This window comes from Tigriopus californicus, chromosome 10 (assembly GCF_007210705.1).
Source record: "Tigriopus californicus strain San Diego chromosome 10, Tcal_SD_v2.1, whole genome shotgun sequence".
In the NCBI taxonomy this organism is placed as follows: Eukaryota; Metazoa; Arthropoda; class Copepoda; order Harpacticoida; family Harpacticidae; genus Tigriopus; species Tigriopus californicus.
Genome location: NC_081449.1, coordinates 7,970,225 through 7,994,363, shown reverse-complemented (window position 1 = coordinate 7,994,363; position 24,139 = coordinate 7,970,225). Strand labels below are relative to the sequence as shown.

The window sequence follows — 24,139 nt, the reverse complement described above, 5'->3', positions numbered from 1 at the left end:
GCCGTGTTTGTTTACTTTTTCCCCTTTCATCTTCTATGGATTCTCTGATGCTCTGATGCTCTGATGCTCTCTCTGATTCTCGGGCGTTCTCAGCTGATCGACTCGATCCAAGCTAGAAAGCGACGATAAGTGTGATGATAACTTCGCATCAAATCATCAAGACATCCCAGCCAATCGCCATGGCTCGTTGTCTCCGAATGGGGGGCGTGGCTCAACGTGGATTCGCCTCCATCGCCATCAAAAATGACGTCGTCATCGTAGGGGCGGCCCGCACTCCCATGGGCTCTTTCCGAGGGTAAGGACCCCATTGTTCATTTTGAGCCGTGCAGATCAGCAGATTTTGAATTTCTTTCTTTGTCCCATTTCTAGTTCCTTGGCGGCCGTGCCCGCCCCTCGCTTGGGTGCCGCCTCTATCACGGAGGCACTCAAACGGGCCAATGTGGAGGCCAGCGCCGTGGAGGAGGTCTACATGGGCAATGTATTGAGTGCGGGTCTGGGTCAAGCCCCGGATCGACAGGCCGCTCTTTTCGCCGGCCTGCCGCCCTCCGTCACATGCACCCTTATCAACAAAGTGTGCGCTTCGGGTATGAAGGCCATCATGTGCGCGGCTCAAAGCCTCTCCATGGGCGGGAGTCAGGTGGCAGTGGCGGGCGGGTTCGAGTCCATGTCCAACGTGCCCTTCTATCTTGAACGCGGCCAGACACCATATGGCGGGATCAAGATGGCCGATGGACTGGTGGCCGATGGTCTCACCGATGTGTATAATAAATTTCACATGGGCAATTGCGGCGAGAACACGGCCCAGAAGCTGAGTATTACCCGCGAGGAACAAGACGCATATGGTATGGAGAGCTATCGCCGATCGGCCAAGGCCTACGCCGAGGGTCTGATTCAGCCGGAATTATTCGATTTCTCCGTACTCAAGGGCACGAAGCCCCCAGTGATCGTCAAGGAAGATGAGGAGTTCAGCAAGATCAATTTTGACAAGTTCACCAAGTTGCCTACGGTCTTTCAGAAACAGGGCGGGACTATCACGCCGGGCAATGCCTCCACGTTATCCGACGGTGGCGCCGCTTGTGTTCTTATGACAGCTCAGGCGGCGGAACGGCAGAAATTGAAGCCTTTGGCTCGAATTTTGGCCTTTGCCGATGGGGCCACCGTCCCTATTGACTTCCCCATTGCCCCTCGATTTGCCACCGACAAACTGCTCAAGACCATGGGTATGAACGCGCAGGAAGTTGATCTGTGGGAGATCAACGAGGCATTTAGCGTGGTCGTTCTTGCTAACATGAAACTCCATGAGTTGGACGCGGCCAAGGTCAATATTCATGGAGGTGCGGTCAGCTTGGGTCATCCTTTGGGCGCTTCTGGTGCGCGGATTACAAATCACCTGATCTACGCTCTCAAACCGGGTCAAAGAGGCGTGGCTAGCATATGTAATGGCGGCGGTGGAGCCAGTGCCATCATGATTGAACGACTTTAACGAGATCTTGATCCAGATATATCAACAACAATAACAACACCAGTCAAATAAATCCTTCCCATCTCCTCACAAATGTAACCCACAAGGCCGTCATTCTCTCTCTGATGGGTTTTGGTTTATGCTCTATATTGCAGATGTTCGGTGCACGGAAAAAGGACAAGCCGAAAAGGCCCCCTGGACGCGAAGGGGGAACCCGACCTAATTACGGATTGTTCGCCGTCCCAGATCTGGATGAGTTTGGCAATGTTAATGAAATACCCGATGATGATACTCAACTTGAGAAAGAGTTGCAAATGCTCATGAATGCGGATAGTCCAGCCAAGAAAGCCAAGCCCCCCAAAAAGGAACAAGTAAGTACGGCTCAACTCCAGTCAATGGTAGCCGAATGTATGCAAGACATCCCCAGTGACGAAGAGGAACACGTTGACGATGGTGACGATGAGTTGTTGAACGAATTAGCCGAATTTGAATCAGACGACAACGACGATGTGGTCTTTAAAGCTCAGGCTCCATCAACTCCCCGAGCTCAATTGCCCCCAGTGATTGAGCCCATTGGCATTGAATCTGCACGAAAAGCCTGTCCGGATGGTTCATGCGCCGGTGAAGATACGCTAACCGTCATTGATGAGCGTATTCGAAACTATACGGAGGCTGAACGGAGGGCCAAGGAGGCGGGGGAAGCGGCCAAATGCCGACGATTTGCCCGAGGACTTTCCACTCTAACCCAACTGAGAGCCAAAGTGAAGGCGGGCAAACCTGTCAATGTGGACGACATCCCGCCTTCGGTCACCATTCCGGCTCTCAGACCTTCGAATAATAACATGCCAGTCAGCGTGTCGGTACCGGATCAAATGGAAGAGATAGCAGAAGAACCGATTTGTGCCGCGCCTGTGTTGGAGCCCACACCCACGGCCACACCCACGGCCGCATTGCATGTTCCTGTCATGCGAGGAGAGACCTCCTCCACGCCCGATATGATGCAACCTCAGAATTCTGACGCACCCGACATTAGGCAAGCAATCCGAACTCGACGAGAGGAAGCCAAGAAGTTGGCTTTAGAAGCAAAACACGCCGGTGATAAGCTGAATGCGCTTAATTTTTTGAAAGTGGTGCAGGAATGCGATTCCCTCGATCTGATTGTAAGTGGCGGTGATCAAATAACAGCGGAATTGATCCCAGCGCTCCCCGTGCCATCTACTCCATTCAATCCAGAGCCCGTGAAACCCCAACATAATGAGACTCAACGTGAGGTAAACCCCGAGGCGAAACCCATTCCAATGAGACAATTCAGTCGGGATGATCCCATTCAGATGCCGGCGAACCTTGAAGACATCCCAGTTGATCCATCCCAATTTGGAGCGCCACCCGCTCCTCAAAACGTGGCTGAAGCCTTAGCCCAAAGGCTGGAAAAGTATCGTCAGGATGAGAGCAAAGCCAAGGAGGAGGGCAACGATAGCAAAGCGAGACGAATAGGCCGAATTTGCAAGCAATATCAGGATGCGATTCGCCTTCATAAAGCCGGCAAGGCCATCCCCATCGAAGACCTGCCCACACCTTTAGGATTTGCCCCCATTCCTATGGCTGTCAAGGCGCCACCAATGCCTTCTCCTAATCCGAGTGTGCCTCTTATAGCCGACCCCTCTAGGGTGACGGCTGCTCCATCAGCCGCCGTCACACCCGGTAAACCCAATGTTGCTCCAGCCAAAAGAGCCTCAATGAGCATGAGGGACAAGCAAATTCAAAACCTAAAAGATCGCCAGACTCAGTTCAAGAAAGCCGCCCTCGAGGCCAAGAAATCCGGGCAAATTGAACAAGCGCGCGAGTATCTCCGTCAAGCTAAAGGCTTCGACAAAGTCATTGATGCAGCTGAAAGTGGTCTTCCCGTCGATATGGACACGTTGCCCATGGCGCCTCAAGGCGAGAAACGTAAGATGAGATCAAATCAGATAATTGCACGTCAAGAGATATTATATTTATTATATTCATACATGATCTTTGGCTTCTTTCTTTTCCTTTTGGGATTAGCTGTGGATATGGACTTCGAGATCATTTCCCGGGAAGACTGCCAACCCCAAAATATGAGTGGAGACCGTCAGGAGATGTTTTCTAAACTAGAGCAAGACCTCATCGCTCAAGTCAAGATGTGTGAAGCCAATCGGAAGCACTTCAAACTGACCGGAGACATTGCTTCCTCTAACAAGTTCCAACAGATGATGGAGCACACCAAGAAGGACTTGGACGCCCTTCGTTATGCATTTAAAAGAGGCGACCCTGTACCGCGATTCCACTACGAAGTACGGTCCTTCAGTAAAATGATAGCCAATCTCGATCTCGCCGAAAACGAACTCGAGTTAAATGTGATCCAAGGCCTAAGCTATTCCGTTCCCAACCCTAAAGAAATCTATACCTACTGCAAGTAAGTCGATCCTTGTTCCACCTACGTTTGATCCATCACGTCATGATATTATTAATCTTTTGATTTGATCTCATTCAGGATGGAATTCCCTTACCCAAAAGAGAGGCCTTTCTCGGACAAGACCGTGGTGGTGAAGGAGACGAATTGTCCCGAATACAACTATCGGACCATCATTCCTGTGAATCCCAAGGACAAATCTTATCAGCGACTATTCAAGCGATCCAGTGCGAAAGTCGAAGTCTGGTCCAAGGGCGGGTTTCTCCGAAGTGACCATCTCATCGGAACGGCCCAAATCAAGCTACAACCCCTGGAGACCCACTGTGAAATCCATGACGGTTTTCCGCTTATGGATGGACGGAAAGTGGTGGGCGGAAAAGTTGAGGTGAAGATCCGGATTCGTAATCCCGTGGTGACCAAACAGATCGAAAAGACCCAAGAGAAATGGTTGGTGGTGGCATTTTAAGCCCTGGCTAGTCAGCCACCATCCAACCAACCACACTCCACCCACGTCCTTGGATCAAAACCTACGTATATCAATGAAATGCTTTATTTAGATACTGTATGAATGAAAAACACAAACCCATTGAAATAATCGAACAATCAAGAATGTCTCGGATCTTTTCCTGCCCGTCGCTCTCTAAAATAACAAGTCTTCATCGTGCTCTTCTTCGAAGATATCGTTAGGATTGTCCTCGTCTCCGTCATCGTCATCCAGGCCCAAGGCCTTGCGCTCGGCCGCCTCGGCCTCCTTGATGGCACGCATCTTCTTCTTCTTGTCTTGGACCTTCTTGAGGCGGAAGAACTCCTCACGCTCCAACTCGTCCAATTCGGAAATGATGTAGGCCAGAGTGCGCTCGATCTTGGGAATAATGACGTGCTCAATGGCGTTCACCCTTCGATTGGTGATCTTGATCACCTCGTCCAGCGTGATGAACGAAGTCTGAAGCGAGGCCAACTCCACCAAGAGAGTGACGGCCTTCTGGTAATTCTTCTTGAGGCTGGTGATCTGCTGACCGCCTCGTGACAGTCCGGCTAACTCGTACGAATCCGAGCCATCCTGGTAGCTCTCGAACACGGGCAGATTGACGCCCGCTACGTTGTCCTTACGGGTGCGGATCTTCAATTGGGCCTTGTTCACGTTCTGCAACACGGGCTGGGCAAAGTCCCCACAGGCAAACTTGGCCTCAGCCAAAGAAAAGGCCGCCTCCTTCATGACGTTGCCCATGGTTTGCTTCGTGTCGATGATCTTCTTGAGGATGGCTCGGAACCGCAATTGGAGCGCATCGGCTTTCTTCTTGAGCAGACTGTGGCCTTTTTGAGCGGCCTTCAAGCGTCCTTTCATCATGGTCTGCGCCCCACGCGACGGAAAGATTGCGATTCGATCTTTGCCTGACATCTTGAAAAGAGGATATCTGCTTGCTCAAGTCTGCAAGGGGCACACAAAACCAAATAGCACGCGAATATCTGTGAAGTGAGTGAGTTCAAGCAAAATAGCCGACGACGAGCCGGAGCAAAAGGGTGGGTGTGAGGTCCTGTTAGCCGTGGCGTTTAATCCAGCCGATCTCGAGATCGCTTCCTCCCCCTTGATCGCTCTCTGAGTGGTGTGTTTCTACGTTTGTATGTAGCAAGCAGCGTTGGCTCTGATGTGTGTGTGCTCTGTGTATATCGAGTTTGATCATATGACTGACATCCAAAGCCAACAACCTGCGAGGAAATGAAAGCGAGTGCGGAACCACGCACGAATAGCAAAAGAACAACCTCGGGCGATGACAGTTCCGAAGTTGCTAATTCGACATTAAGCCAAAAACTGGTGGATCTTCAGTCAAACTCATTTCAGCTCCGCAATGTACCCAACTTAAGGATGAGTTTTTATCGTAGTCAAAGTGGACTCGGATGGTTCGGGTTCGGGTGAGTATCAAATTCGGCCCTGCCTCTTCTCATCAAGTTTAAACGAACACACTCTTTAAAAAAGCGGCCATTAGCAAACTAACTCCTGAAAATACATTTCGAACACCATCGTCAGATCCATTCAAATCATCTATTCAAAATCACAAAAAAGATTCCTTGTCATGAAGGTGGGCCACCCGCCCTGTCAACCCGTTCAATCTGTTTCCTCAGCCAGCGTCGCTTATATGGATCCTTTATACGGATCCACTCAGCACACGGTTTGATAGGTTATATTAACCTTTGAAAATAATATGAGTCACAATCATCACGGCAACCAATTCGGGTCTTCCACCGGACTCTCCAAGCAATGTTGGACCTCTTCTTCTAAGGCGATATCGGCATTGGACCAATGATTGGCCTGGATCACGCCTGTGGGCAAAGCCATAAAGCTTTCGGTGGGCGTTTCTTCACGTTGGTTTTTGGTCTTGGTTGAACTCAATCCAGGGTCTACCGCAGAATTTAGCACCTCTTTCATCTTTAGTTTTGCCTCAATCTCCTCAACTTGCTGGATGATATCTTCTTGCTCCTTCTGAGGGCCTCCGGCAAAAAGAGCCACTCGCCATTCAGTCAACATTTTGATTGACCTTTGTTTCCGGGATTCAAATATCTGCACCGGATCGTTGATCACGGGATCGACGTGCTTTTTCTTCATGTGATTCTCTATATTACGGATATCTTGCATGGTGATGATCTTGTGATCGTTACTCTGACCCACGACGGAATTACAATAATCCCTTAGGATGGTGGATTTGGACAAACCCGCTTGTAGGAGCACCCCAATATTGTCTTTCGTGGCTTTGGGGATCCGATCGAACCGAGGTGATATGTCGTGACAATGGGTTAGACAACCTGACATGCGAATCGTGTCTTCATTTTCATAACAAATGTGCTTGGCATTGTCGGAATCACAACGACAGATACAAGTCTTATTCACCACCACTCGAGCCTTGCAATCAAATGGCATCAAAGAGACGCGCCGTCTCTGCGGACACGGCTTGAGACGGCTGCCTTTGAGTCGCGAGTTATGACGGCATTTGTAGATCAGGTAATTGGTTTGTGAGGTGACGATACTCATGGTCTTATCGAACTCTTGGGCCGTGGCCCAAGCTCGAGCCTCGTCGAACGAGTCGAATGTGCCACTCACCAGACGGTGAGTGGCATGAGGTTCGCGACAAGGCTGCAAATTCTCATGGTCCGCACCGGCCGCCGAGGCGTGTTCTTTCCAACCCGTGCGGCTAAGAAACACCTTCTTGCAATGGAAGCAGTGATATTCTAAAATAAGGTAGGACAGAAGTTGATGGCCATGATACCTTTTTTATCGACCTATTAAGGCTCAACTTACTGATTCGCTTGACTTGGATTGGCGTGGTCAGATTATTATCGGAGCCAGTGGTCTGGCTTGGATGATCCGGACATACCGGTGGAGGTAAACTGACGATCTTGGCATTCTTAACGGTTGGTAATTGGCCTTCAGAGGTGGACTCCATTAGTGAATTGAAGACAAAATGGAGAGGCCTCGACTCCCTCTTGGTTGGTGTTCGCAGACTTACACATTCGACGATTCCATCGGATTTGGATTTGAAACGAGATTGTGTTGTTATTGTGAACATTGTTGTTCAACGGGTGGCCAAATTCCGCTTGAGTACTTGCATTGCACTTTGGGATCCTAGTGCCATGAATCATAATTATCTTGGGACATAAAACCACAAAGCTCAGCTCACTAAAGCAGTGAGGGTGGAGAAGATGGAAAAATGATACGCGACCGATCGGTAGTGTGATGAAATCGCAATAAAACGGTATTGGAGATTCGATGAATAGTGAATAGGACATGCCAAGTAAAGCAAATTCAAGGAAAAATGTGGTCCGGCACCCTGATTTTGGGCATTTTAAGGAGGGAGAACTAACACAAACATTGCAGTCAACTTGCGCCATCCGCTCATTGAATTTTTATAAACGAACGATTTTGAATGAGGTGCGTGCGTTACTCAACCCACAAACCACTGAAAATTATGGACATCCCTCGACCAAGACTAGTCATAACAAAAAGCCAATTCAGCCGCAATTACCTTTAGGCTGTCCGTAGAAACTTTGGTCCGATTTGTTAGTTAAGATATCAGGCCTGCCAGGCATATGTTGAAAATTGCGTTTTCTTATAGATAGGACTAATGGTGCAGCCCTGATAACTAGTCTTGGTCATGAGATGAACAGGTTTGGCGGAATTTGATGAACGCACTATCAAATTGACTCAATACCACAATGCTATTTGCTTAGATAAGTAGGTAAAATGAAATAAATGTCAAAATGAAATGCATGCATTGTGCGGTTTGGCTAGGCATGTTGTCTTTGATTGTACTCCATGAAATTACGTCAGTTGTTCATGAACGCGATCACTTGACAAGCCCTATACGGAAAGGGTGCGCTTGGTTGGATTGATCGACTTATTGTTAACTCAAGATCTTTGGAACCAAACAAAGATATTCTTCTTTCTGACATACATGACTTAAAAACAGGCCAAACTTTGGCCCAGTTTGCCTGAAATGGGTCTGGCTCCCTCCCTCCGCTCCCTCCCCACAATCTCTTTTTCATTCCTGTTCTCTTCTCTCTCTCTCTCGATCTGTCCACATGTGCGTGTGTGTGTGTGCGTGTGTGTGTACGTGAAGAAGGTCTGGTGAAGCCCAGCGTTCTGGGGAAGATTCCACGTTCCATTGATCAAGGGGCCCGACCCACCGACCCACAGAGTGACTCAGCCAGTGTGTCTGTGTGTGTATGTGAGTAAGTGAGAGAGTGACTGAGTGGCTGGTTCTCTTACTCACTGACTGACAGACAGAGAACCTATGGGGAAGACTTGCCAGTCACACCCCCTAAAACCAGGCGAAGATATCGTGTGGACGGACCTACCCTCGCTGACCCTGAATCCGCTCCGGCTTCCCCCTGCTCTGATTTCTCTCGAACCCATTCGAACCTAACCAGGATCCAGTAGGTTCCTCGTTGTCCACGCTCTCTCCTGGGGCCAAGAACTCTAAGCCAGTGGCGTGCTGCTTCCATTCTCTCGCCTCTCTCTGTGTCTCTCTCATTCTTGGTTCTTTCTTGGTCCTTTCTTGGGCCAGAGCTGTGTGGGACATCATCGCCCTCAAATTCCGTCTCGGGGGTGGGTGTCGGGTCGGGTTCATGGCTTGCCTAATGTGTGATTGTGCTCTCCTTTTCCCCACCTTTTTTCCCTAGCCAGTTCCAGTTCATCTTGGTGTTCCCTTGTGTTCCCGGTCGGTCGGTTGGCCCATTCGTTCCACCAGAGCCTGGTGGAAAGGCTTGAAATGCTCTTGTCGTCGACCGGAATGAGAATTGAATCCGTGTCATTGTTGGCCCGCCAGGAGTGGGATTCAAAGACCACGCAGAATTAGTTGGCGCGCTAGCCGAGTGTTTGGCCGGTGGTTGTGCTGTTGGTAGTGGTATTTGTCGCCGAGGCCGTGGTCTTTCCACGACCCACTCCTACAATACGACCACACTAGCTGAAGAAGAGCAGGCGGCCTCTGACCCAAAAAGAACGAAAAAGAATTGCGAAGAAACGACTGATCCTCTCTGGGTGGAGCGGACGGTGGGCGAGTGGGTTGGATTGGTTGGGCTCTTGGTTGGGTAGAAACAAGGAACAGACACAGCGGTAGAAAGAGAAAGAGAAAGAGTGATCAACATTGCCACTGCTCAAGGGAGCTCTCATCTAGAAATCTGTTCAAGACTCACGCGGCCTACTCATCAAGTCAGATGTGAAAAAGATTCGACTTCATCGATAAAGTGTAAATCCTGGGAACAGGCCATTGGCAGTTCCCTCTAGAGCCTCCTGGGAGAGACAAAGTACATTTCAAAACCTCTTGGATGCTCTGTGCGGATCGCGTTATCCAACATCGACGTTTGTTCAGTGATATTCTCGCTGGGTGGTGAGCCCACGCCTGAATTCGGTTTTTCTCTCGGCTTCTCTTGTCTTCTTTAGTGCCTGACTGAAAATGATTCAGAACGAGTTTTGACGAAAGAGTCTCTTCGCGAGATGGCCTCGGCTAACACTAGTCCAAAGTCTTCCCATGAATCCTCGCCTAGGCTCTATGAACAGAATAAGATGATCGAACAGCCCACCCCAATGCGTTAGCAATAATACGTTGACGGCTGTCACTCGTTTGCTTGCACCAGTATTACTCACATCTTATATCTCGTGTACTGCTTTTTCTTTTGTATACAATTGCAATCTTCAGTATCAGCCATATCATGAAGCAACGTGGTCGATCTCCCGTCATGACCACGCCTCAATCTACCCCGAACACCTTGGGGTTGACAAGTCTCCCTCCCAGTGCGAAGACTCATCGTGAAGCCATCCCACTGTCGGGATCGTCAACCTCCTCGGGCGGTAGGGGAAGCATTGGAGGTCGGAGTGGCTCGGCCGATGAGAACGCCCTCAGCGTTCCTTCATCCTCGAGCCAAACCACCAAAGTTCCGAGTGAAAGTGGCTCAGAAACCGCGCATGAGCATTCACCTATGCACTTTGTGCGAAAACAAAGCAACGGCGATGACTCACTCCATCGAACACCTATGGCCCACTCGGATAATTCCGGTCTGGGTAACAGTCTATTCTATGACGATCCCGATCATGACCATCCCGTGAGTCAAACGCCGGACCCGGTTGTAACCCAAAAAGCTATTGAGCAGGTCATGAACAAAATTGAGCGTACCAAAGACCTCATTCGGGAGCAACAGACCAGTCGTGATAAGAATGTCAATGAGTACCTCAAGCTGTCTTCCAATGCGGATGGTCTTCAACAGGGCCGCATCAAAAAAGTCTTCGAAAAGAAAAACCAAGAGTCGGCCCAATCTATTCAGCATTTGCAAAAGAAATTGGACGATTATCAGCGGAAGATGATTGATCTGCAGGAAGGCGGTATCAAAGCCAAGCAAGGCCATAAGCTTGGCCAAGGTTTCCGATCTGTCCGTGGCAACATCCGAGATGGAATTTCTGGCATGTCCAATACAGTTATGGCCAAACCAAAAGAATTTGCTCACCTCCTTCGCCATAAGTTTGGCTCAGCCGACAACTTGAGCTCCCTCTCCAAAGAATGTGATTCTGACTCGCGGGTCAAGAAAGAGACTCGTGTTCACCACGGTAGTGCCTCGTTACCTCGAGAAAATTCAGGGGGCGTGTATTCGGGAGAAACCAATTCCCGCGATGGATCCCATAGCCGACGAAAGTGCATTTCCGACGACGGACGGAGGTCCGAACGTAGTGAGAGCATTGCGACCACGGCTTCCGAAGACCGACCACTTCCGTTGGATGAAGACCCAGTGGCAATCTCACCTCAACGACATATGACTGCCAATCACCAGATCTCAAGCGACACCTCCGCCGACTGGAAAACTGTGATGCAAGAGCTGACGTTGCACAAGGAGGAGGTTGATCATCTCCGCGAAGAAATCGACGAAATGAGACAGTTTTTTAAGCAAGAAATCGAGCGTCTCAATTATCAATTGCAAGAAAAGGATCGCTTTGAGCGGCTCGAGGAGCAAATGAACGACATGACGGAGCTCCACCAACATGAGATTGAGAACATTAAGTCCGGGGTGAACGATATGGAAGACAAAGTCCAATACCAGAGTGAGGAGCGACACTTGGATATTAAGGAGCATCTCCAGAGTCTCGAAACAAAAGTAACAAGTTTGGAGCATCAACAAAATCAGCAGCAATACCTAAATATTGAGGGTCTGGACAATACCGATGCCCGAGCCATCATGATGAAGCTCCTGACCGCCGTGATTACTGTGATTCACATTCTTCTCTTTATTATGGGCACAAGTATGAGCTTGGCCAAGCCATTCCTACGAACCACTTCACGAATGTTTACCACTTGCCTGGTGGTGGTTTTGTCCATATATGCCTATTACCAACAAGAATCCTTGACCGAGTTGTATCATAAGTACAGAGTCACCAGTTTGAATTAGGTTCGACGACCATTCATTCTGCCATCTCTTGATATTTGTAACGGTTCATATTGTCAGATATCTTACATATATCTCAGTTCCATCGTCCAATTTTGTGAGAGGATTGAGGTAGCATCAAGAAAGTGAATCAACTTCCAAGTGATACTCGCCACACCCGTCAACTTTAGGACCGAAAAGAAGAAGAAGAAGAAGAAGAGAAGATGATGAAGAAGAGACTTAAGAAGACGACGAACTACCCTCCCGACATCATGTCTGTCTCACAAAGTGTCCCCATCAATGCTCTAGTGACGAGAGCCTCTGCCATTCGTGCAATCATATAATATTGAGTTAATATGCTTTCCTTGCATCTGTTTCGCAATGCCAATTGACATATCATCCTGATCCAAATTCCTCCGATTTGCTTGCTTCGACTTTGTTTGATGCAATGTCTCACTTTGCCCGAGAGCTTGCCACGAAACAAATTGCCGTGCATAGATGCACCCTACCCTAGATCTGAGCGTTGATGATGTTTTGGGAGCCTTCTCAAAGCAAGTTTCCGTTTGCTACGCTTATTGGAATCTCCGATAGTGCTTTAGACATGTTACCCCTCTTGTTCATGGAGTGTTCTCCCAGTCATACCTTAATTAAGTTTTGCGTCAAGAGCAGACAAAGTATCTGTTACGAATGAAACTGGCAAATACCAAAACAAAACCAGAATACAAACAGAAACCACCATTTTTTTGCTTCAAGAAGGAAAAGGAAATATATTTTTCATTCTCAAGGTGAGACGCTTTTGCTTTCTCTCTTTCAGATGCCGACAGCGGCCTCTCCCAAGCGCGTGTGTGTAATTGTCTTGGGAGATTTGGGTCGAAGCCCTCGCATGTGCAATCATGCCGTGTCTCTGGCTAATCAGGGCTTCAATGTCCGACTCATTGGTTATCCTGGCTCAAACGTACCCACTGGGGTGAGATCAAATGCCAACGTGTCAATCATCCACATGAAGCCCTTCCCTTTACCAAGGACGGGATCGATTCCTCAAGTGGTGGTGTTTGCTCTCAAAGTGATATGGCAATCCTTGATGTTATGTATGGCACTGCCGCTCTTTTTTGCTCCCCATGTGATTCTGCTTCAAAATCCCCCCACCATTCCATGTCTACCAGTCTGCTACTTTTACAGCAAGCTACTTGGAAGCAAATTGGTCATTGATTGGCATAACTACGGTCATTCCATTTTGGCCATGTCCTTGGCTGAAAATCATCCGCTGTTGAAGCTTGCCAAAGGCATCGAGCGTTTCTTTGGGCCATTGGCGGACGGAGCGTTTTGCGTGACTGATGCCATGAGAAACGATCTGGAACAGAACTGGCAAGGCACCAAGGCCCTAACGCTTTATGACCGAGCCCCCGACCATTTCAAACCCATTAGTATAATTGAAAAGCACGAGTTACTGTCTAAATTGGCCGTGGATTACAACGAGCTAGGATCGAACGACGACGCATTTGGAACAGCCTTGACTGAACAGTTTTCCAGGACCCGAATCGAATTGCGAGAAGATCGACCGGGTTTGCTCGTGTCAAGCACCTCTTGGACTCCGGATGAGGATTTTTCCATCCTCTTTGAAGCTCTAAATGCTTACAACATCGCATGCCAGGAAGGGTTACGACCTCTACCAAAGCTTGTTTGCGTCATCACTGGGAAAGGTCCCATGAAAGAGTATTACCAGACACTTATCAAGGCCCAGAACTGGCGATTTGTCCAAGTGATCATGCCGTGGTTAGAACCGGAGGATTATCCCAAGATATTGGCCACTGCGGATTTAGGAGTGTGTCTACACACGTCTTCTTCGGGGCTAGATCTGCCCATGAAAGTGGTGGATATGTTTGGCTGTGGATTGCCTGTTTGTGCCTTTGCCTTTCCAGCTCTGCCCGAGCTAGTCCTCCATGATTACAATGGATTAGTATTCACGGACAGCGAGGAGCTTGCCCATCAAATCATTTCTTGGTTTCAAGGCTTTCCCAATGATGGAAGCGAGCGCAGAGCTAAGTTCAAAAACAACTTGGTCCAATTCCAATCCCTAAGATGGGATAACTATTGGAAAATGAAAGCTCTGCCTCTGTTCAAACAGTTGAGCTCTTGAATTACACGATTACATCGCAAGACATTTTTGACGTTCCTCTTGGGTTTTTCCAGCTTCAGCGAGGGCAAGGAGCCGGGTTTATTGGTTTGGGGTGCCAGGCACAGATCATAAAATGAAAATGTTATGGTCTATGGTGTTAGAGTCGGAGGGTGCACCTCACCCGGCAAGCAAAGCCATCCATCACATCATCCATATTCAAATTATGAGAGCCAGTTGTATGTCCGGTATCATTCTTGCTTCTCCGTCTGCGTAGCTAGCGTCTAAAAGTTTCCTTGAGAAAGGTCGAGGAGGAGATTCGAACCTACTAGGAAATTGCGCTAACTACGGCACCACTTCTCCTCCCGGTTGATTTTAACCTTGAAGTCACATGCTTAAAGACTCTAGTCTTTAGAACTTATTAACAATGGTCTCTTGAATGAAGCAAACTGAACATTTCTCTTGAGATCAACATAGTTTGGCCCATTGCTTCACTCAAGAGACCAATGTTAGTAAGTTCTAAAGATTTGAGTTCAAGGGAAAGTATAAGTTTTTTCTTGGGTGTTTAGCTCAGGTTAGGCAGGTCAAGGATATTCAATTTCAATAGTCTGGGTTGTGGTTATTTTTTCGCGACATGAAACAAGATATACTAATTTTGAAGCGTAAAAGAGCATTTGAAAGGTCAATAAGGAGGGCGGTAATTCATTTGTTCTCACCGAACTATGAGCGACCATGTAAACGTGGTATGTAATGCACAGTTTTTTTAAAGTTTTTTCTAATAGATGAGGTGCACTAAGAAAGAATGATGAGAACAAAAAATTGAATTCGGAACCTCAGCAATTCTTCTGATTGAGCTACCTTTTTCGAAGGCGGGGGAAATTCAAGAAATCAGCTTGTTGACGGAACAAAAAGCATGTCCAAATGTACCAAACATGAAAATGCTTTCCTTTTTCACCATTTATTGAAGCTCACCATGCTTAAACAGTAATAAGCACCAACAGTGCCGTTGCCACGTGGATTTGGTTCAGCGACTGAGTTGTTTTTGGCAATCTGACTTTAGCTACAAACAAAAAAATCTCCATTTTGCGGTTTTCCTGACCTAGCCATCTGGCTCCCCAACTTTAGCAGCGGATCTCTGCTTGGGTTAAGTTTGCCCAAGTTTTAGTACTTGGTCAAGCTTTGCTTGTAAACAAATAGTACTTATGTGTCTGTGATGACTTGCCACTTGCCCCACTTGCCCTTTTCCTATCAGTAGTGCTAATGTACCAAGATTTGAAACCACAAACACATTCATTGTTGTTAAAAGCAAGCACAATTTTCAGCCTGAGCTTCTTTTGTTAGGATACATGAAAATATGAAAAATGGAACTTTCTGTTAAGGTAGCCAAAAAGCTTCCAAGTTTCGTCAGTTGTCAAAGGAGAAACGAAAAATTAGATGCCACTCTGGAGCGTGAAAAAGGAACGAGTAACGCGTAATTTTGGGGCTTTTTGGTTTTTCCCAATAACATCATTTGAAAATGTTATAGGATTACAGTTCCTTTTTCGAAAAAAGGAACGAATTCTTGTAATTTCGTTACTACTGCTCTGGTATAGAGTGAAGAGAGAACTATTGTAGACATTTTGGGTGAAACCACTTTGAATCACATGCATTGAACTAGTCCGACGTGACGAAAGCTTTGCAACCAGCGATGGAAAAATCGACTTTGAAGGAATTTCTAATGGGGCAGAAAATACTTGAAAATCCTAAAATTAAGTATTTTTATTTTAGCTTCAAAAAAAGCTTGAAATGCTTGAAATGCCTCACCTAAATACAAAACATTGATCAAAAACAAGAGATAAATATGGTTTTGTTAATGTTGCCCTCATATTTACATCATCTTCTGGTTGCCATTTAAGTCGTCGTTAAGTGGAATTAAATCACGAAACCTGGAGGACAAAAATACGACTTGAGGGTTGTGAGATTCAAACTTTAACGCGATTTTAGCTCAAAAACCTAAAAAATGAAATTAATGCAATTTGTTCTTAATTAAAGATGTTGAAGAAATTGAGGGAGCCATGAACTCAATCCACCTTGTGTACTAGACAAAATAAAGACAAAGAAAAAGAAAAAGTGTTGCGTTTTTGTTCCATATTGCCTAGATATTCTGAACTTGATTTAGTACATCTTCGATGGACAACAAATTATTTCAGTCTTTGATGTTAGAGTCGCTTTTGTTTTCAGCCAACCTAGCCTGAGATTCCAGAGGTAAAGGGTGAATTGGTCTGAGCTGAAGCCTGCTAGAGAATCTTAGGACAGTCCTAGTGCGAGCGGAGTAAGCCCAGCGGAATTTTCTTTTTTGGAGACCTGGAGGGAGCCAGCTTCCCCAAGAGATAGTCGGACAAAAAGGGAGAGCAACGTCACAAGTAGCAGCCTGCAGCATGTATCTATTCAGCGGTGCCACATGGATCGACCCAATTGTATTCGTTATTCCATCAAACCTAATCATATGGTCATCGGAGAGCCTGGTATTGAATTCAATCCGCGAGAATCGTATTCACTTCTATTTCAAAATAAAGGTATTGACATAAATAAAACCACGGGCAGGGCGCACAATCCACCAATTTCATAAAATTGGCAGCCCTAAGACTGGTCGGACCCACCCGCCGTCCCTGGCTGCTCTACTAAGATTTCTACCTGCCCTGTCAGCGGCCTTAGCCTGAATGCGCTTCTTTCCCTGGCCGAGTCGGGTCTGAAGCTAGTCTATGAGTGAGCGGACATGGATGGGATGGATGCGCCGACCAGTCTCGGAGGCAGAAAGCGAGCGGCCAACTCTAGCGGACCGGCGATGGCTGATACCCAGTGGGCCTGATTGGGCTAGCTGCTTGGGCTGAGAGGCGTTCGCCAGTCTTTCGCCCGGTGGGTCAGGCATAACTGTGGCAGCTTGTTTCTGCCTCAAAAGAGGACAGGGAACGGCAACCACCACCACCACCAACAAGGCTAACCAACACGACTAGCACAGCAGCACCAGGACCGACATCCCAACCATCCGTCGGTCGACCTGTAGACCGTCGAGCGATCCGATCCCATTCTCGGTTTTTTGGCACCCGTGTCGGTTGTTGTTCCGCTTTTAGGCCCGTGGAATCCATCCCGCTCAATCCATCGTGCCATCCATCGGTTGGTGGGTCGGTCGGTTGATTGGTCTTTTAGCCTTGGCCGTCAAGAGGAGCCAAGAGGAGCCAAGAGGAACGGGGTGGGCACCTTTTTTTGGCACCTTTGGGTTGATCTGTGGCAGTTTTCTGCGAGGTTGGTGGCCCTTTGTGTGCATTTGGAGGGGGCGTGTTGAGTGAGACCATGCATCCCTTGAGTAGTGGGGGCTACCAGCCGCTCAGTGCGGGTTATTCCGGCATGGATGCGGCTTCCCCGCCTCCAGGCTCGGCTGATCAAGCGGGTTCGCCGCACGGTGACCCGTCAAACGGTGGGAATGACGGTCAGAATGGGGCCGGAGGTGGCGGCCAACCTCAGTACACGGACATCAACCAAATTCTGGATCAGATCTTGAACATCACGGATCAGTCGTTGGATGAGGCTCAGGCGCGGAAACACACGCTGAATTGTCATCGGATGAAATCGGCCTTGTTCTCGGTGTTGTGCGAGATCAAAGAGCGCACTGTGCTCAGTCTCCGCAATGTGCAAGACGACAACCCGCCGGATCCGCAGCTCATGCGACTCGACAACATGTTGGTGGCCGAGGGCATCATGGGCAATGGAGGTGAGAACTTGGTCTCGACTCACCGAGCAAATTGAATGTTCTGTAAGAGAGGGTGATGCACCTTTCCTTTTTTAGGCCCAGATAAAAGTGCGGCGGCGCAGATCCCCGGACAGGACAGCACCGCCATCGAGCACACTGATTACAAGAACAAACTTGCTCAAATCCGCCAAATTTACCAGCAAGAAGTGGAGAAATACGATCAAGGGTGCAATGAGTTCACTACTCACGTCATGAATCTCTTACGCGAGCAGTCAAGAACTCGGCCCATCACTCCCAAGGAGATTGAGCGCATGGTTCAAATCATAAACAAGAAATTTAGTGCAATTCAGGTAAGTTAATATTTTTGGCGCGAATTAGCTTGGAGCCGTTCTTGTTCAGGTCTTCCAATTTTTTTGGACATATTTTAGATCCAACTGAAACAGAGCACATGTGAGGCCGTCATGATTCTGCGGTCTCGCTTCTTGGATGCCCGACGCAAGAGGCGGAATTTCAGCAAAAAGTCGTCTGAAATCCTCAACGAGTATTTCTACTCGAACTTGGCCAACCCATACCCCTCGGAAGAGGTCAAAGAAGAACTTGCCCGCAAATGTGGGATCACGGTGTCTCAGGTACAGTAGATGATATTCCGATTAACCTAACCTCCACCTATAACCGTCATCATGTCTTGGTGCCCTCTCTACTCGTGGAATAGGTGAGCAATTGGTTCGGCAACAAGCGCATCCGTTACAAGAAGAACATTGTCAAAGCCCAGGAGGAGGCTAATATGTATGCGGCTAAAGCCGCCGCTGCTGCCGCCAATCCTGGGGCCGGATCGCCTTGGGGTGGATCCCCTTTCCCTGGCAGCGGATCTGGAGCCGGAGGGAGTGACGGTGGTGGCGGCTTTCAAGCTGGGTTTTAATACCGGATCCTACTAGCAATTTCCAACATCATTCAGCTTGAACCACTGGAGCACTCTTCAGTCTCCGTGTGACGTGCCGGTGACAAGACAAAAACGTCCTGATTTCAACCTTCGCTCCGAGAGCCCACCTGACACCAACCTTACATTCTGTCTTTTCCTCCTTCTTTGCCTCGCTAGAAACTTTCTTTGTTCCAATTGGGATTCAACCTCTAGTTCGGCGTCTTTCAAAAGCAATTGCATCGAATTTCCTCTCCTTCCTAGCTACATACTTCATAAAAATGTAAAAGAACAACGAGCCGAACAAAACGTGTCGTAGACATTTGCTACTACTGATACTACAATGTTCTGTAATACGGTCCTAGCTGCATTTAGGTTATTATGGGTCGCTCGATATCGGGGATGAATTCTTTTTCGCTCCACTAGCAGAGCGTAGAATGCTCCGCCCAACAATTACATCTGTACAACGATTTGGCTCAATTGAGCCACTGCTGCCCTGACCACCAACCCCCTCCAGCTCTCCCTCTCCAGCTCTCTCTTCCTCATTCTTCAACCTTTCCATTATCTCATATTAGTGCGTGCGTGTCTCCTTGTGTCCTTTGCTCTCTTGTCTGTGCGTTCCTCAAAGTTGAACCTCGGAGATGTTGCCCTACCATACATACAAACATAGAATGTAAAAATAGTTTGGTTGAAGAGGACTGCTTCTCTTCATCCTTCTTATCTTTCTCGTCGCCCAGGCTCGTCTGGAGTGCTCCCCTAAAGGCAAGAGTGTTGTCCTTGCCTAAAGTACAAGTGAAACTTTCGAATCAAACTTGGAAAGATTCAATCCCTATCCGAATGGCCGCCAAGAAGTTCGGATTTAAATTGTTCTGTATAGTTTTCCACATTCCAGTATTAAAAAAATCATGACACGACGCCTTTCCATTGCCCACAACTGTTGTTGCCAATACTAATGATGTCCTTATTGTCTCGCTACAATTGCCTTTAACATCATTTATTCATACAAACCATCCACAAATATTGGACTCCAGGAGTCCGGACCACCTTCCCCTGTTCATACTCTGTAAGTCCAATGGAGTCACGGCACACGAGTTCTTTGGGATGAACTGCGCGCTCTCCATCGAGTGTTCCCTTCGAGAGAACTCTGAGAAACCACCTTCAACCGCTCCAAGCACGAAAACTTAGATTTTTCACATTTCCACAGGCATGTGACTATTCTTTCCTTCTTAATCAGGAGTGTAAGCTTTCGATTGCACCGTACCACTTACCAACAATTTGCAACCCTAAAGGATACGATAAAAACTTGGCTAATTTACCCATGGATGAAAATTCGAACATTGAATGTTCAAGAGTATGACAGACGTGATTCATGTTGCGTTTTTGCTGTCCAAGGTGGAGAAGGGAAAAGATTAAGAAAGATTGAAGTGTCACGCACCTTATCAACTAAGATTGATTTCCCATCCCAGCGTCCAATTCAGCTGTAAATACGATTTTTCTTTTTTCATTATCAATCAAAAACTTTATCAACCAAGCTTAGTATTCTTCTCAATAGATCTGAATTGAAAAACGAAACTCAATATCGAATGTATTCTTCTTTTTTTTGACTACTTAACAACCAACATACGACTCATTTTCTACCATCGTACGCAAGTCCTTTCACCCGTCAACTTGCAACTTCATTTCCGAAGAAATTGGTCAAACGCACGCGAGGACCGGCCTCGATTAGAACGCGAATCTACTGGATTCTGAAACGAGGGAATCATGGATGGTGCCCCAGATTTGGCCATTTCACTCGGTACGTCCGGTATCGACGCCTTGCTAGACAAGTTTCGATGTTGCGGGAATGACGGCATTAGATTCGGATCGCATGGTAGGGGTGACTCTTGGAAGTAACCCGACTGGAGGCACTCATCGGCCGTGGCACGTTTTAGGGGATCGTACATGAACATAAAGTTGAGCAGCCTTAGCCCAGCCGCACTGAGCCATGAGAACTTCTGTTTGAGATTGTTGTAAGGTTGTTGCTTCAGCGTGAATTCTTGTAAGATGGGTAGGGTGGAGAAATCGGGCCAAATAAGATCGTTGGGCGTGCCCAGCAAGTCAATGATCAATTCCAGCTGATGAATCTCGGACCGCCCGGCTAGCAGCGGTTTGTGAGCGAGCAATTCGCCAAAAATGCACCCGCAAGACCACATATCAATGGCTGTCGTGTGGGTATTCGAGTTGAGCAACAATTCCGGGGCCCGATACCAGAGTGTGACCACCTTGGGGGTCATGGGCTTCGATGGGATCCCGAACCAGCGAGCCAGACCGAAATCGGCCACTTTGACACAGCCCTTGTCGGTCATAAGTAAGTTGGACACTTTAAGATCCCGGTGAACGATGAATCGGCTGTGGAGATACCGCAAACCTCTGATCACTTGGAGCATGATGCACTTGACCTGAGCCTCGGAAAAGGGCGTCTGCATGTTGTCTAAAAGCGAGGCCAAATCCTGTTCGCAATAATTCATCACGAGAAAGATGCTGTCTAGATTTCGACCTACGGCGATTTCACGCAATTTGACGATATTGGTATGATCACATTTCAACAGGATGGAGATCTCCCGCAATCCCGACACCGGCATGCCATCTTTCTCCTCAATCATGCGCATGCGTTTCAAGGCCACGATCTCACCTGTAATGAATAAACAGATGCATGCACATGGTTCAACGTTGAAACATCAATGCCATCCCCGTTATTAACCTGATCGGGTGTCCAAGGCCCGGTACACGATGCCGTAAGTGCCTTCGCCCACTCGGTTGAGTTTCTCAAATTCGGCCACGGATCGACACGTCCCATAGAGGTCCTTTTCGGGGACCTGAAAGGGTTTGCCGGTCCGCAAGTTGAACAAAATCACCGGCTTCACACTCAAGCCCGATACGGACGCCTCCATGGACGAGGCTGGCCCCGATTGGACCGTGGAGCTGGATACAAATTCCATGACGGAGAGCCCCTGACTCGCCCACCGCACACTGCACTACGTGTACACTTCACTCCCCTTCACCCCACTACACCCAGAAACTAGTTAGCTGATGGGCTGATGGGCTGATGGGGGCGGTGGGATGAGTGTCCTCAACAATTTCGGATCATCGCCGACAAGGGCCATATGTTACGTACACAACCCGACTAGTTCATTGTTATAAATATAGAGTAGCCGTATACACGCCCGATCGGGCCCACCCAGTCAACTCTCCTGGAATGTTTGTTTGCGCATAAGATCATGTTCTGAGTCAGCGCCGAAAGAGGGTGACTGAGAATGAGAATAGAATTGGTTGATCGGTCCTCTATCTACCTTTCTGTCCAATCAAACGGCCTCCGGGCGATAGGTATTACTAGGACCTTAGTCATAGTTAGGTTTCAAGAATCAAACTCTCCTTATTTGTGATGAGCAACGAGCAACTATCTAGGAAACGCATTGTCTTGTTTTTGTTAATATAGGTTTATTTCCTTTCAAAAGGGATTATTAATACGCCCGTTGTGGATTGTCCGAAACAAAACCGAGTTGCTTATTTCATTGACCAGACCGGCTTGAGGTCAGGGATTACATCCGCGGCTCTGGGGTCGGATCCACATGGGGCCATGAGATCAAATGGGGCGGAACTAACGGCAAAGTACGTCCTATTCGAGTGGGTTTCTCCTCGATTTCTGCCACCTGAAAAATCGAACCCACCACGTTCAAGTGTTCGGCTCCTTTGAACAAGCGTGAGCTCCGCCGTACTTTCACGCTGATCGTGGCCCGACGACCTTTTTGAGGGCCCGCTTGAGCCGTGCCCGACGTGCCTGATGACGCCATGCCCGAGGTGGAATTAGGCGGAGGTGAACTTGATGGCGAGCGACCGATTCCAAGGCCCGACTTGATTTCCGATCGAGGCGTTTCCGTCCCGGGAATCATACCAAAGAAAGAATCGGCCTCTTCAATTTGGCGACGAATTTCTTCATTGGGTATGACAAAGCCCGGGTCGGTCGACTGGCTCGATTGCGAGGAACTGATATGATGCGAAAACACCGGTGGCCATAAGGTGGGTGAGCCGTGGGACTGATTAGGCTCACCCAAAACCGGGACGCCGAGTTTGAGCAGATTGGAGCGGCGGCGGTTTGACCCCTTTTTTCGGGTACTCGAAGCCACCTGCGGGCTAAAAAAGGACGAAGGCGTGGCCAAGGGCGTACGAGGTAAGGGCGGGGTCATAGGGGTGGGCGTTTTTCGAGGGGTGGCTGCCACCCCCCGTCGCGCACTAGCATCGGTGGCATCATGGGCTTCATCTTCGGAACCCGAGTCCACGGGCTGATTTTCGATTATGGCACGCAACGCGTTCTCCTGCTCCTGGCTCAGGGCCACCAGTTTGAACTTCTTCTGGCCTTGGTGGGCGGCCGTCTGGGCCATTTTCTTGCGGTGTCGAGTCTTCTCCTTGTCCTCCAACCAATATTTGGGTGGATCCAGGGCGCGTCTCTGTAAATATTTGCCCACTTCAAGCAATTGACGTTGGCCCCCACGGGTCCGTCGGGCGGGACGAACACCGGGCCCGGTCTCTTCGGGCGGGGTCTGGTGGTCGTGAATGGATTCGAAAATCGTATCGAGCGGCTGGGGTGAAGGCGCTCGGTAAGTTTGCTTCTGATCCACCCAAATGGCCCGTAAGGCGTCTTCGTCTAAAAGGGTGGGTGGGGCGGCTTGAGCCGTGGATTTCCGACGTTTGGACCGGGCGGGAGCCATGTTGGTCCTGGCCGACCCCCAACTTGAACGTGTCTTCACCCGACCACAGGGATGGGGCCCCGAAAGTCACTTGAACTGATCCCAACTGACCAACTGACATCCGTTTGTTTTGGTTTGTTTTGTTGCTTGCTCGATCGATCGCGGGAGAGATGGGAGGAAGGAGGGAGGGAGCGGGGCAGTGGGCTGACTTTTCTGGTTTTGCCTCTGACCAAGAGTCCGTTCGTACGTCAGTCAGTCAGTCAGTCAGTCAGTCAGTCAGTCAACCGGGCAACTTTGAATGCGGAGCCAGAAACCCGAGGGCCATGGCAAAATCGTGAAATTGAGCCATGAAAATTAGACCGGTAATTAGACCGGCAATAAGTGAGTCGGCTTGTTCATTGAATGAGAATGAATTGAAAGGAGGTTAGTCAGTTGACTGCCCGTCCATTGTTTGGATGGCTTGTTGATGCCCATTGTTTGTGAGTGGATGATGGCCATGAGGAAATTGAACGGCCAACCAACCAGAGTTCCCACTTCCCTGATAAAGTCGGTTGACTCGGTTGTTAAATAGGTGAGAATGACGCATTATAATCGATAATCATTTTCTCCTTCGAACCATTGAAGCTGACTACTTTAGTGCTGTCTTGCTTTACTTGCGTTTCTGACTAAGTGTCTTTTTAGGCATACTCATGGTCAGTAATAGAATATGAATCTATAATCTTTGTTGATGGATGTTATGATTTTGTTGTTGTTTTAGTTTGGTGAAGAAGTTGGATAGTTTAGAATGGAAAGTTGGTTCTTTTTCCACCGGTATTCAATTGGCCAGGTTTCAAAATAATATTGATTTAGCCAGAAGTTCCATAA

At 48.2% G+C, this 24,139-nt stretch overlaps 8 protein-coding genes across 9 annotated transcripts; 5 read left to right on the top strand and 3 right to left on the bottom strand.

Annotated features, from left to right (window-relative positions):
* Nucleotides 1-53: 53 nt before the first annotated feature.
* On the top strand, nucleotides 54-1,618 carry LOC131889635 (acetyl-CoA acetyltransferase B, mitochondrial-like). Its single transcript, XM_059238776.1, has 2 exons — nucleotides 54-295; nucleotides 370-1,618. The coding sequence occupies exons 1-2, from the start codon at nucleotides 135-137 to the stop codon at nucleotides 1,481-1,483; spliced, it is 1,275 nt and encodes a 424-aa protein (XP_059094759.1). The 5' UTR covers nucleotides 54-134; the 3' UTR covers nucleotides 1,484-1,618.
* Nucleotides 1,585-4,515, top strand: LOC131889630 (coiled-coil and C2 domain-containing protein 1-like). The gene is made up of 3 exons (XM_059238769.1): nucleotides 1,585-3,409; nucleotides 3,509-3,899; nucleotides 3,978-4,515. Exons 1-3 carry the CDS (start codon nucleotides 1,588-1,590, stop codon nucleotides 4,360-4,362), a joined length of 2,598 nt encoding a protein of 865 aa, XP_059094752.1. The 5' UTR covers nucleotides 1,585-1,587; the 3' UTR covers nucleotides 4,363-4,515.
* LOC131889639 (V-type proton ATPase subunit D-like) lies at nucleotides 4,431-5,295 on the bottom strand. Its single transcript, XM_059238782.1, has one exon. It carries the CDS (start codon nucleotides 5,293-5,295, stop codon nucleotides 4,537-4,539), a length of 759 nt encoding a protein of 252 aa, XP_059094765.1. The 3' UTR covers nucleotides 4,431-4,536.
* A 628-nt stretch (nucleotides 5,296-5,923) lies between these two features.
* LOC131889636 (uncharacterized) lies at nucleotides 5,924-7,714 on the bottom strand. The gene is made up of 2 exons (XM_059238777.1): nucleotides 7,189-7,714; nucleotides 5,924-7,118 (listed from the first exon to the last, which is right to left on the bottom strand). The coding sequence occupies exons 1-2, from the start codon at nucleotides 7,454-7,456 to the stop codon at nucleotides 6,112-6,114; spliced, it is 1,275 nt and encodes a 424-aa protein (XP_059094760.1). The 5' UTR covers nucleotides 7,457-7,714; the 3' UTR covers nucleotides 5,924-6,111.
* Nucleotides 7,715-8,583: 869 nt separating this feature from the next.
* On the top strand, nucleotides 8,584-13,956 carry LOC131889634 (chitobiosyldiphosphodolichol beta-mannosyltransferase-like). Its single transcript, XM_059238775.1, has 2 exons — nucleotides 8,584-8,994; nucleotides 12,610-13,956. The coding sequence occupies exon 2, from the start codon at nucleotides 12,610-12,612 to the stop codon at nucleotides 13,930-13,932; it is 1,323 nt and encodes a 440-aa protein (XP_059094758.1). The 5' UTR covers nucleotides 8,584-8,994; the 3' UTR covers nucleotides 13,933-13,956.
* On the top strand, nucleotides 8,988-12,610 carry LOC131889631 (transmembrane and coiled-coil domains protein 2-like). Its single transcript, XM_059238770.1, has one exon. The coding sequence runs from the start codon at nucleotides 10,098-10,100 to the stop codon at nucleotides 11,817-11,819; it is 1,722 nt and encodes a 573-aa protein (XP_059094753.1). The 5' UTR covers nucleotides 8,988-10,097; the 3' UTR covers nucleotides 11,820-12,610.
* A 2,911-nt stretch (nucleotides 13,957-16,867) lies between the features above and the next one.
* Nucleotides 16,868-19,465, top strand: LOC131889638 (homeobox protein extradenticle-like). Of its 2 annotated transcripts, none has more exons than XM_059238781.1 (4): nucleotides 16,868-17,656; nucleotides 17,738-17,985; nucleotides 18,064-18,264; nucleotides 18,348-19,465. In XM_059238781.1, the coding sequence occupies exons 1-4, from the start codon at nucleotides 17,239-17,241 to the stop codon at nucleotides 18,552-18,554; spliced, it is 1,074 nt and encodes a 357-aa protein (XP_059094764.1). In that variant the 5' UTR covers nucleotides 16,868-17,238; the 3' UTR covers nucleotides 18,555-19,465. The 2 variants fall into 2 exon arrangements, with proteins under 2 accessions (XP_059094764.1, XP_059094763.1); XM_059238780.1 differs by having other exon boundaries at nucleotides 16,871-17,656; nucleotides 17,732-17,985.
* Nucleotides 19,466-20,110: 645 nt separating this feature from the next.
* LOC131889637 (cyclin-dependent kinase 10-like) lies at nucleotides 20,111-21,799 on the bottom strand. Its single transcript, XM_059238778.1, has 2 exons — nucleotides 21,292-21,799; nucleotides 20,111-21,222 (listed from the first exon to the last, which is right to left on the bottom strand). Exons 1-2 carry the CDS (start codon nucleotides 21,527-21,529, stop codon nucleotides 20,228-20,230), a joined length of 1,233 nt encoding a protein of 410 aa, XP_059094761.1. The 5' UTR covers nucleotides 21,530-21,799; the 3' UTR covers nucleotides 20,111-20,227.
* Nucleotides 21,800-24,139: the final 2,340 nt, after the last annotated feature.